General features: G+C 33.7%; 1 protein-coding gene across 1 annotated transcript in view; it reads left to right on the forward strand.

The window, feature by feature from the left end:
- Positions 1–281: 281 nt before the first annotated feature.
- The window catches only part of LOC149136453 (uncharacterized), a 36,807-nt gene continuing 22,741 nt past the window's right edge, over positions 282–14,347 (forward strand). Inside the window, exons 1-2 of the mRNA XM_089348576.1 lie at positions 282–328; positions 2,103–2,141. Coding sequence (XP_089204702.1) covers positions 295–328; positions 2,103–2,141 — 73 coding nt within the window. The 5' untranslated portion in view covers positions 282–294. The remainder of the gene's footprint in view (positions 329–2,102; positions 2,142–14,347) is intronic.

A 14,347-nucleotide genomic window follows, 5' to 3' on the forward strand; every position in this document is an offset into this window, starting at 1 on the left:
TTTAAAAGTAATAGGAAGTACACTATTTCAGCTGGAATTGAATATTGCATTATCAAATAAACCGACAATCTATCCATTAGACCACGGCTTTCCTTCAAATATGCAATAAATACCGATAAATTTGGACTGTAACCATATACCCTCAGTTTATAGTTTGATAGTTCCCACACAAATATTTATTTTAGTTTTATTACATTTAATGCAGCATCTGTGCTCGATGTACATATTGATTGTATTTGGTATTCCATGTTATAAAAGGTCCGGTTTTCGAAAATTGCAGCACAACTCGCCAAGATGAAGAATCTATCGTTTATTGCAGCTGTTGCTGGTACGTATCACCGTTTTCATACTTTCTTGGGTAGTGACTTTGTCTCATCTTTTCTCCTCCACTTCTCTCTGTCTCTGTGGCACACATATTTGTTTATGTTACACAATACGTTTTGAGATTTTCCTTATTCTAAATTCGAATCATATTGTAAGGAAAAAATTAATGGCATGTTTGCGATACAAATCCTTATTTGTCTTTTAAAGATCAATGCAATAACTACAAGTATTGACTTTTCGATGTGACAATTCCCTCTTGTTGCTAAAACTCTGAGGAATGGCCCACATTTCATGAAATTTCACGTTCACTCTCTGCAGATTTGTACAAAGTCCAAGAATTGGTATTTCTGATACATTAACATCGCAGAAGAAAGATAACGCTAAATCATATTCAGTATTTAGTTTTGTATCTCTAAATTAGATTTCCACTACAGTAAATTTGAACTTCCCAGGAGAATCAAAAATTATTGGAAAAAGTCCAGTTACATATCAAGATGAGAAAGAAAGAAATGCTCCTTTGATCTTAATTGATATATCTAGTCAGCATAATATTTTCCCCTCATTATTGATAACATAATCCCGTCTATTTACAAACTGTTGATCACTCGGGCAGAAAATCCTTCAGTTTTTAATCAAAGAAACTCTCAACAACATCTTTAACCTCTTCACAATTTATAAACAGTTTCCATCTAAATAATGTTGCAATGATCTGAAAAGATGATTGTCAGAGGGAGCATGGTCAGGAAAGTCAGGAGGATGTGGCAAAAGATCCATATTTAGTGCCATAACCTTCTTCTGAGTGACGTGGGTAACATGTGGTTTTGCTTTATGATGTAAGAACAACATCTCTTTACGATTGAGCAATGTCGGGCGCTTTTACTGCAAATTTTTGTGCAATGCTTTCTTGTGACGACTATACTTCGCATTAACTGTTTCTTTTTGGTTTAACACTTTAAAATAGATGACCACACTTCATCTACCACTAAACACAAAACATAATATTTTCGGGAATAGTCCTGGTGTAGAGATTGATTCTTCTTTCTCCTTGGGTGATAACCATTATCATTTTTGTTGAATATGGTTATAGAAAACCCATGTTCACCATTTGTTATGATTCTACCAGGAAATATTCGGCAGCAAGTCTACTCTTTAACGACGAGCTAAGATTATGCTGAGAAGCAATCAGATGATGGGGTCCCAGCAGCCAAGTTTAGATACTTCTCTTATTTCATTAAGGTATTTTATGATTTAAGAGTGATTTGAATTGAATTGTTTTCCTCACTCTCGGGCATCCAGAACAAGAGAAAAAATCCCGAGGGAACCTGACCAAACTATTATTGGCATTTCCGGACAAAGCTTAATTTTTACAGACAGAACAAATATTTCTAGTGACTTTCATTGTTGCAAAGCCTTTTCGAATTCATACCGTAAGCAGATTCTAATATGTGTAAAATCTAATCTAAAGTAATTTTAAAAGGGGTAAAAACGATACAATCGACAAATGGTACAAACGAAAAACAATGAAAAAAAAAAAGAAAAAGAAAAAACATTGGAATGTAAAAATTAAAGCTTATTAAACAGAAAGTATTGCAAAAGTACTCTCGAACCGATTATGTCAAAATTGTGACAGAACTTTCTTTCTCACCTAATATGTATAAGTTTTTTAACAGAATCAATTAAATCACTCACAATATATTGTTCTTGTAGTTTTTTTAAATAACCAAATAAAATTGTTACGATTCTAATTTCATCTAATAAATAATATTCTTTATTTGTAGTAATTGCGACTCTATGTCTGGGCATAGCGGGAAATCCACGTAAGTAAAGTTTAATACACCGTCAAATATGCTCTCTCTCTCTCTCTCTCTCTCTCTCTCTCTCTCTCTCTCTCTCTCTCTCTCTCTCTCTCACTCTCTCTCTCTCTCTCTCTCACTTATATATATATAGGGTAGTGGTAATGGGGCTCAACGAGGAGTCTTTTCTGCATTTTTGACTTTGAGGCAAAATATATTTTATACAAATGTTCACTACATTACAAAAACTATATCAGCTAAGCAAATGGCCTTCACTAAATGCATTCAAAGCATTATAACATGATCTGATCACTATTTTAGAAAATTATTGCCGTTCTCCTTGAGTATATAAAAGAAAAATTTGGCTGGGGCAAAATGAGTACGCCATGATAAGGTAAAGTTTAAATTCTCCAGAAAAGAGACTCTTACACATCTCTAGCTATCCCTAGACACCAGCAAGATCAGAAATGCAAGAAAAAAAGTTAAATTTCTAGGTCAAATGAAAGAAGATCAGGGGAAAATGGCACATGATATGAAATTAAAGAAACTGGACTAAAAAAAAAAAACCCAACTCAACATAAAATATTCGCTACAGCTTCATTACGATATGCTGGAGTGTTTTCTTCCTGAAATATTTACACACCATGCAGTAATTATCGAATATTGAAATTAGTCGATAATTAGCCATCATTTTTTGAAACTTAATTATTAAATTAGATATTAGTGTGCAAAAAAAATTGACTTAGAATACAACAGAGAAAAGAATATTGATTGTTAAACACCAAAAATTATCCAGATATTTTATTAGCAACATCAATTACAATCGGGTCAAAGTTGAGGAAAATTTCCTTAAGAATAAAGGGTCCTGCTATCTGACTATGTTCTGAACGCGCTCAACTTCAACAACAACAACAACAACAACAACAACAACAACAACTGAGCTGACCAATTTTTACTTCTAAAAATGATGCAGCAATAGAAAATAATGATGCAATATTTACAATGTAATGATTTCAAACATGTAAAGAGAAAAGGAAAAATCTGAAGTTACTCATTTTGCTCCCCATTACATATATACACATACGTATGTATATATGCATACATACAAACGCACACACACACACACTCACACATATATATAATCATACATGCAAAACGAGAGAAAGTAAAAGGTGATGAATTTATACGTGTGTGTATATATATATATATATATATATATATATATATATATATATATATATATAAGAATTGGAGAAAACGCATGTTATAATTGCATACTTTATTCCTACATATGTTTCAAAGGATTACAACCTGTGTGATCCATAGGGATCTTTGATATTAAAATTGTAACCTTCTCACCAGGGAAAGCATGGGAATCATCTTAAACGTAAGACATTATGACCGATTATGAAAACAATAGATGGATAAGGTTATGACTTGATTCATTTGAAAAAAACCGTTAGAGAATTGGACGCTGCCGGATAGTGGGTTGGACAACACATACCAAGGTTTTCCATGCCATTTTTCAGTCATAATAGCTAAGGCAGCAATTTTAGCACGGGTTTTCAAGCGCTTAGCTTTTTCTGCAGGTGTTTCTAGTTCGTCTAATTCTTGAATTTGTTGCAATTGGAATTCACTTAGATATCCCCTTGCCTGTTTTGTTACTGAGTAAGATGCTTTCTTGCTTTCATATTTTAAGACAAGTTTTAGCATCCAGTCCTCAGAGTTTTTCAGATAGGTGTCTATGCCAATTGTGGCTACCTTCATTGATAATGCCAGCTGTAGAAGTCCTCGACCTCCCTCTTTTCTTGGCAGATAAAGACGTTCTATATCTGCCTTAGGGTGGTGCATTCTATGCATTGTCAACAGTTTTCGTATTTTTCTGTCAACATTACATATTTCAGTAATTGACCAGTTAACGATGTTGAAACTGTAAGTCACGACTGGTATGGCTAGAGCATTGATCGCTTCGATCCTGTTTCTCGCGTTCAGCTCTGTCTTCAGTATTGCTCTCACCCTGCGATAACATTCTCTTCTGATCCTTTCCCTCATCACTGAGTGCTTGATATTGTCCCCTTCAATTACCCCTAGGTATTTGTAGCTCTCCGCTGGTTCTAACTCTTTTATGACATTTTGCTGGTCAAGGTTCACATTAGATGTATTTGTCATTTTTCCTTTGATAAAGGTAACTTTTGCACATTTATCAAGGCCAAATTGCATCCTGATGTCATCACTGAATTGTTTAACAATCGCTAGTAGGCCTTTGAGTTGTTGGTCATTTTTTGCAAAGAGCTTTAAATCATCCATGTAAATGAGATGATTTATATTTTTATCAAATATTTTATAACCATACTGTGCATCATTGAGCAATTTTGAGAGCGGTATTAGGGCTAGACAGAAGAGGAGTGGTGATAGTGAGTCACCCTGGAAAATGCCACATGAAATTCTTACATCTCCAGCATTTAGAGATTCATTGTCATTGTTCAACATCAGTGTGGTTCTCCATGATCTCATACTTACAGATAAAAAGTTTCGCAGAGTAGGAGCTATTTTATACATTTCCAGACATTTCCTAATCCAGCTATGTGGTAGGCTATCAAAGGCCTTTTTATAGTCTATCCAGGCTATTGACAAGTTTTTGTGTCGCTTGTGACAATCTTCTAAGATCATCTTATTGATGAGTAGCTGATCTTTACAACCATAAGATCCACGTTTACATCCCTTTTGCTCATTAGGGAATATGCTACTTTCTATTAAAAAGCTATAGGTGTACTCGGTTAGGACAGATGTTAGCGTCTTATACATAGTTGTTAAGCAGGTTATGGGGCGATAATTTTTTGGTTCGTTTGTTTCCTCATTTTTTGGAAGCAGGAATGTTAGACCATTAACTAGCCAAGAGGGCATCAAACTAGGATTTTGCAAAACATCGTTGTAAAGTTTTGTTAGCAGTTCATGGCTTTCTGGGAAGGCATTCAACCAGAAGTTAGGAATTTTATCCTTTCCTGGAGACTTCCATTTGCTTGACCTCCTGAGAGCAGATCTTATGTTTGAAAAGCGTGTTAGATTCTTCCGAGATAATAACATGTTCAAAAATAACCCCAAAAATTTCTACAGGAAGATAGGGAAAACACCAGTAACAATAAAGTCTGTCCCATCAAAAGAAGAAGTGCAAGAATTTCGGAATAAAATCTGGGCAGAAGAAAAAACACACAATGAAAAGGCCCCTTGGATTGATAGAATATCTACAGACCTAGACTCCTTAGAGGAGCAAAAGTGGGAGGGGGGTCAAGGTAGAAGATATAAGATCTGCTCTCAGGAGGTCAAGCAAATGGAAGTCTCCAGGAAAGGATAAAATTCCTAACTTCTGGTTGAATGCCTTCCCAGAAAGCCATGAACTGCTAACAAAACTTTACAACGATGTTTTGCAAAATCCTAGTTTGATGCCCTCTTGGCTAGTTAATGGTTTAACATTCCTGCTTCCAAAAAATGAGGAAACAAACGAACCAAAAAATTATCGCCCCATAACCTGCTTAACAACAATGTATAAGACGCTAACATCTGTCCTAACCGAGTACACCTATAGTTTTTTAATAGAAAGTAGCATATTCCCTAATGAGCAAAAGGGATGTAAACGTGGATCTTATGGTTGTAAAGATCAGCTACTCATCAATAAGATGATCTTAGAAGATTGTCACAAGCGACACAAAAACTTGTCAATAGCCTGGATAGACTATAAAAAGGCCTTTGATAGCCTACCACATAGCTGGATTAGGAAATGTCTGGAAATGTATAAAATAGCTCCTACTCTGCGAAACTTTTTATCTGTAAGTATGAGATCATGGAGAACCACACTGATGTTGAACAATGACAATGAATCTCTAAATGCTGGAGATGTAAGAATTTCATGTGGCATTTTCCAGGGTGACTCACTATCATCACTCCTCTTCTGTCTAGCCCTAATACCGCTCTCAAAATTGCTCAATGATGCACAGTATGGTTATAAAATATTTGATAAAAATATAAATCATCTCATTTACATGGATGATTTAAAACTCTTTGCAAAAAATGACCAACAACTCAAAGGCCTATTAGCGATTGTTAAACAATTCAGTGATGACATCAGGATGCAATTTGGCCTTGATAAATGTGCAAAAGCTACCTTTATCAAAGGAAAAATGACAAATACATCTAATGTGAACCTTGACCAGCAAAATGTCATAAAAGAGTTAGAACCAGCGGAGAGCTACAAATACCTAGGGGTAATTGAAGGGGACAATATCAAGCACTCAGTGATGAGGGAAAGGATCAGAAGAGAATGTTATCGCAGAGTGAGAGCAATACTGAAGACACAGCTGAACGCGAGAAACAGGGTCGAAGCGATCAATGCTCTAGCCATACCAGTCGTGACTTACAGTTTCAACATCGTTAACTGGTCAATTACTGAAATATGTAATGTTGACAGAAAAATACGAAAACTGTTGACAATGCATAGAATGCACCACCCTAAGGCAGATATAGTACGTCTTTATCTGCCAAGAAAAGAAGGAGGCCGAGGACTTCTACAGCTGGCATTATCAATGAAGGTAGCCACAATTGGCCTAGACACCTATCTGAAAAACTCTGAGGACTGGATGCTAAAACTTGTCTTAAAATATGAAAGCAAGAAAGCATCTTACTCAGTAACAAAACAGGCAAAGGAATATCTAAGTGAATTCCAATTGCAACAAATTCAAGAATTAGACGAACTAGAAACACCTGCAGAAAAAGCTAAGCGCTTGAAAACTCGTGCTAAAATTGCTGCCTTAGCTATTATGACTGAAAAATGGCATGGAAAACCTCTCAATGGCAAATACCCAAAGAGAGCGAATAATGCAGATATTGACAAAGCCCTTACCCACCAATGGTTAATGGCCTCTGGCTTGAAATCAGAAACAGAGGGGTTTATCATAGCAGCCCAAGATCAATGCCTACCTACAAAGAACTACCAGGCCAACATATTAAAGAACGGCAGCTCCCCATTATGTCGTATATGCCAACAACAAAATGAGACCATCGATCATGTCGTCTCCATGTGCAGTCTGCTTGCGCCTACAGAGTATCTCAACAGGCATGATAGAGCTGCACAATATATTCACTGGGTAATATGAAAAAACCTGGACTTGCCCTATGATAAAAACTGGTGGGAACACAAACCACCCCCAGTACTTGAAAATGATCACATTGCACTCCTCTGGAACTTCACCATTCAAACTGACAGAAAGATAGACGCAAATAGACCAGACATCATACTGAAAGACTTCAGACAAAACTCATGCCTCCTCATTGATATGACTGTCCCAATCGATATAAACGTATCTGTCAAGACCTACCAAAAACTGAGCAAATATAAAGATCTTGAAATAGAAATTAGCAAAATGTGGAATCTGAAGACGAAAACAATACCTATTGTCATAGGTGCCCTGGGAATGACAGCGAAACGGGCTGATTACTACCTAGATCAGATTCCAGGAAACCCCAAAATGGCTGAAGTTCAAAAGATAGTGCTCATGGGAACTGCCCATATCCTACGTAAAATACTGTCTATGTGATCTCAAATTTTAAAGCAAACACATAATTTTCTTATGGTTTCTTAAACATTCACTTGAACAAAACTGTACAAATCCAAATATATGGTACCCTAGGCATAACACCTACATGAACTTCTAACTTGTTGTCTCTTGAGGTCTCTGGGTGAGACTTGGATCCAACTTGTACAAATGCAAAACAAAAGTCAAACATAAAATAATAATAATAATAATAATAATAATAATGCCCAGATGCAGTACCAGGCAGTGGCTCTCATGGCTTCTGATCTTAATTGATTGGAATTGTTATCATGTACATTGTTTTGTTTTGATATAAAAGATGGGCTACAGCAAATATTCTGCTTAATACCACAGTTTTGCTTGTCAGTTGTTTGACCTTAACCAGTTGAGAATGTCCCTTGGTGGTGGATGATATGTGCATCTCTGATCATGAGCAGAAGTAGTGGGGGAGCATCATTGCCATGTGTTGAGAGGAAATTCTTTCAGGTTTGGATAATTCACCTTTGGAAACATGGGTGTTTCTTTCAACATCATTAAACAAACATTATTCAGGGACTTTTTGAGCTGGATGGGCTACTCGACCTGAAGAAAATTCTAACTGGGCCCCACCTGCAAGGTCATGCGCTGTTTATCTTGATATGAGACCACTATGTCGTGCACATATGGTTGTGATGCATGTACCTGGTGTACCCTTATCAGACGGGTAGTCATGATGGGTATATTGGACTTCGTATGTTTTATTCCAGTGTCACTTTGATGGCATGCACTGCTCTGTCACTGTAATAATAATAATAATAATAATAATAATAATAATAATAATAATAATAATAATAATAATAATAATAATAATAATGAAATTAGTAGAAATCAACACTACTAAGCAATAAGAAGAGAAGAAAAATATTACATAAATACAAAAGTACAGAGTAAGGTATATCTGAGGTAAAAGAACAGCTAAAGCAAGATATCCTCACCAAAGCATAAAGAATCCGCCGGTATGAGAAACTCTAACGTTTCCTTGAACAAAACAAATAGCTCAACTCTAACCCCAAAAGATTCTACTAAGAACTTGGTACGAATTAAGTAAAGATCAATGCAGCGCCAACAGCAGAAGTGGAAAGGTTTTGGACAGAAATATGGTTTGCGAAGGAACAACCTCAGAAAATATCTATCAAAACAATAAACGCAACACCTGAACAACTTTGGACTCCTACAACAAGTGAAGAGGTCATTCAGGTACTGCAAATACTAAGCAACTGGAAGGCTCCTGGGCATGATAAAATCCCCAATTTCTGGCTAAAATATCTAACAGGAACACATAAAATGCTGTCTGAGAAGTCTAAAGTAATACTAGCAGAAGGAAGGGAGAACTATCTTAATTCCCTAATCCATTGAAATGGCAAACCCACAAAATTACAGACCGATAAATTGTCTCCCTACAATTTACAAAGCCTTTACTGTAATAATATCGCAGAGAATGAGCAAACATCCGGAAGAGCAAACATACGGTTGTAAAGATCAGCTACTGATCAATAAGGCCATAATTGAGGACAGCTGCAGAAAGAAGAGGGTATAAGTATGGTATGGATCAATTACCCAAAGGCTTTTGATAGTATTCCCCACACATGGATCCTAGCAACACTAGCCATGAACAAGGTAGCACTAATAATCATAAAATATATAAAACATTCTATGAATAAATGGCAGACAGTGCTACAGCTCCAGACGAAAGAAGGACTCATAAAAACCAAAACCATCCTCGTTAGAAAAGGAATATATCAGGGAGACACGCTCCCTCCACTCCTTTTCTGCTTTTGGGAATTAAAAGATAATGGTATTAATTATAGCCTTAAATGGGAAATTATAAGGAACGCTCAACCTTATAGAAATAGTAGATATGGATGTGAATTATGTTCTATGGAAATATATGAAATTTTAAAACTTAGAAATAATCCTAATCTAATCAATAATAGATTAGACCTTAGGGTATCATGTGTACACTGCTCTACTCGCACTTATAATTTTTTTAAAAAGTAGTTTAAAAAGTAGTTAAAATTATCAAAATATAGTATTTTAACTTCTACCATGGTCATCTAGGGCTATTAATTAGCACATATTTTAAATTGGAAACTGAACCTTTATAACATATATTCCTGATCTCCCACTTTAACATATAATCTACTTGTGATAAATAAGATTTAAACTTTACTCCATAGAAGATATGTTTTCACACCACTTCTGCTAATGCTGTTAGTTCTTAATATGTATCTTAACCCTATATAGCTTATAAGAATAGGAAATTTTCATAAGTTCTAAATGTTTTTTTTTAATTAGTTCCCCTAATCTAAGTTTTATTTTATTTAATGCTTGACTTTAAAAGGATCAATATTATTATTACATTATTTCAGGGCTTGCAGCGATAGTGTCTTGTTTATTTTGTATTTTTAACTTAAATAATTCTAATCCTTATGTCCAAAATAAATCTAATCCTTATTCAATTAATATTCTTTAATTAGCCCACGTTAGTCTTAAAACAAATTCATGACTAATGAAACTATTATTCTATTATCATGTTCCTGTATTGGATGTCCTTGTTAATTCCTAATCTCTTTCTTCTTTTTTGTCCCTTAAACCTTAATAAACCCATTATTATAAACTATATAAATCCTATACTAATTCTTCTTCACATTATAAAAATAAAGCTTACCTTTTATGTGTCTTCAAAATAGTATTATTATATATATCAGCTTAAATTTTAAAATCATTTAAAAAATAATTCAAAATAGTTTTCCTGGGCCCAATACATATAATATCCTTAGACTTTACACCTTATCTATAGCCTCTGAATTCAATACTGACATTACTTCATGATTTTTGTATAAACTAATTACATTACATTTTATTATTATTAACATACTTCTTATTATTAAAATATTGTTTAAACTAATATTGATATCTGTAAAACAATACTGATGCTCTATTCAGACTAAAGAAAAAGCCCTGTTTGACCTATATGCTTAGGGTTTAATTCCTCAACATTTTGATAGTAGTAAAAAAAACCCAACCTATAATAGTGTTGCCACTCTGACCAGAGAAACCTTTATAACCATATCCTTTATAGCCATGTCCATGCATAATGCTCACACCTTCCCTTTCATTAGAAGTGATTGTCCCTTATACTATAACTACTAGATAAGAGACAATAAAATCAGAGACAGTTAGAATTTCTGCCTAGAACCAATTACTAGCCTGATAGCCTTGGCTATGTCAAGATGGATTTTTATGTATTCTTCTTCCCACTGGGATTTGAAATGTTGTCACAATTATAGTATGTCTATTCTACTGTAATTTTCTGCATTTTCGTGCAGCTGAAGATTGCTCTACATATTGCATTTAATGTAATGCTCGCATTACTTAAATAAATGGAGTAGCATGAAACGTGCGTACTGCATTCATCTTTAAAATCCGTGTTGCTTATTTTGATTTTTTGATCACCTCGTTTTTGGAATGGTTTTTGTATAATACCATACCATACTATATTCTGGTGCCTAAACATAAGTACCATATTCAATTTTGAATCTAAATCTAAACCTATATATATACATACACACACACACACACACACACACACACACACACACACACACACACACACATATATATATATATAATAATATTAGGGACAAAATCCAAAATTACAGGTAAAAACTCAATTAAAATCAATTTATAAAAAAATAAAATTAAATTGAGCTTTATAAATAAAATATATATAAAATATATAGTTTTAGGGAAAATAACCAAGTTTCAAGAACTCATCGATGAAAATCCACTATCTTAGTTTTCAGTTTGAATTACGGAAAAATATGGATAAGTACTGTTTTTTACTTTGCTAAAGATTTTATACTATTTGAAAATAATATGTATTCTTGTTTTTTATATTATTCATTTGGTTCTTTATAGATTATTTTTAATAGATAACTTATTTAACACTAAATTATTTAGAAGTTATAGTTTCATTTCAACATAATATTAGAACTTCGATTTGAATAGTGTTGATATATTTTCGATTATTTTTGATTAATAATATTTGATTAATAATTAATCTTTATTGTTTATAATATCGTTAAGGATTTTTTAAATTAAAACTTTGTATATATATATATATATAACGTTTAATCTTTTATTCTTAATAATTTTTTCTTTCCTAATTTTTTCATTCATAATTTTTCCATTCATAATTTTTTCATTCATATTTTTATTATTACGTTTGTAATAATAATTTTCTATTTGAAAATTAGTTATGAAATACGTGTAATCTTTTTATTATATTTATCTTATGATATTTACTTTACTTTATATTATACTCGTTTATTGTGCTTTTAATTATTAATTTTTCTATATGTGATAGTGGATTTTCATCGATGAGTTCTTGAAACTTGGTTATTTTCCCTAAAACTATATATATATATAATGATAATAATAATAGATGGGCTACAGCAAATATTCTGCTTAATACCACAGGCTTGCTTGTCAGTTGCTTGACCGTAACCAGTTGAGCATGTCCCTTTGTGACTGACGATACGTGTATCTCTGATCATGAGCAGAAGTAGTGGGGGAGCATCATAGTCATGTGTTGAGAGGAATTCTTTGAGGTTCGAATAATTCACCTTTGGAAACATGAGTGTTTTACTCAACATCATTAAACAAACCTTATTCAGAGACCTTTTGAACGGGATGGGGTACTCGACCTGAAAAAAAATTCTAACTTGGCGCTGCCTGCGTGGTCATGCACTTTTATCTTGATATGAGATCACCACGTCGCGCACATATGGTTGTGATGTATGTGCCTGGTGTACCCTTATCAGAAAGGTAGTCATGATGGGTATAATGGGCTTCGTATATTTTACCCCGGTGTCACTTTGAAGGCATGCACTGTCCTCTCACTCAATAATAATAATAATAATAATAATAATAATAATAATAATAATAATAATAATATTCTTCTTCTTCTTCTTCTTCTTCTTCTTCTTCTTCTTCTTCTTCTTCTTCTTCTTCTTCTTCTTCTTCTTCTTCTTCTTCTTCTTCTTCTTCTTCTTCTTCTTCTCTTATGATATTTACTTTGTATTATATTATACTTATTTATTGTGCTTTCACTTATTAATTTTTCTATATGTGACAGTGGATTTTCATCAATGAGTTCATGAACCTTGGCTCTTTTCCCTAAAACTCTCTCTCTCTCTCTCTCTCTCTCTCTCTCTCTCTCTCTCTCTCTATATATATATATATATATATATATATATATATATATATATATATATATATATATATATATATATATATACATATATATATATATATATATATATATATATGTAGAAGAATTTACGAAAAAAAACAACAGACGAAGGCAGATGGTGCAAACAAAAAATGGATGTATTAGTTTAACGCTCGGGATTAGATAAAGTCTTTGCCGTTTCGAGCTACGCTCTTCAACTGATAGATCGCTGACCACTACATTTATATTTTTTTTCTCCTTGTTTCTCTCCTTACTTCTTTCTGTGTTCTTTCAGTTGAAGAGCGTAGCTCGAAACGTCAAAGACTTTCTCTATTCCCGAGCGTTAAACTAATACATCTATTTGTTGTTTACACCACCTGTCTTCGTCTGTTGTGTTTTTCGTAAATTCTCCCATATATAATACACGCTCACGTGGTCGCACCAGCTAATCCTGTCTCTACTCATCAAACACGAAATTCTGGATTCTACCTTCTTTCATTCTGGATTTATTCATTCTGGATTTTTTTATTCTTAACTCTACACTCTCCCGGCTGCACCTCTCCTACCCACGGAGTACACTGGACATATATATATATATATATATATATATATTGGTCGTTGGCACTCCGTCGCTTACGACGACGAGGGTTCCAGTTGATCCGACCAAGGGAACAGCCTGCTCGTGAAATTAAAGTGCAAGTGGCTGAGCACTCCCCAGACACGTGAACACATAACGTAGATCTCGGGGATGTAAACACAATTTCTTCTTCCTTTCTTCCTTCTTTCTTTCCTTCTCTTTCCCATTGACACTACTTTCAGATACACAGGCACACACACACACATACACACACACAAAAACACACACACACACAAAAACACACACATACACAAAAACACACATACACAAACAAAAACACACAGACACACTCTCTCTCTCTCTTTCTCCCCATTCCTCCCCCTCTTTTGCTAACCTATATCTCTCTCTCCACCCCTACCCATTCAATAATATTATAAAAAGAGACAAATCCTCTCAAGAAAAATTAAATCTGGAGAGTCTACTGGAATAGATGCAAGAGCTAATATATGATTTATAAAAACATGTGACATATTAATAAAAATCTGTAAATGTACAACCATCCAGATATCTGAGTACCTTATTATTTTTTCTAATATATAATTCCTGTACATCATCTCCAAACCTTCTAATATATATATATATATATATATATATATATATATATATATATATATATATATATATATATATATATTTTGGAAGGTTTGGAGGTGATGTACAGGAATTATATATTAGAAAAAATAATAATTATTATTATTAATAATTATTATTTATATATATATATATATATATG

The sequence above is a fragment of the Octopus bimaculoides genome, chromosome 3, assembly GCF_046866305.1.
Source record: "Octopus bimaculoides isolate indiv1 chromosome 3, ASM4686630v1, whole genome shotgun sequence".
Lineage (NCBI taxonomy): Eukaryota > Metazoa > Mollusca > Cephalopoda > Octopoda > Octopodidae > Octopus > Octopus bimaculoides.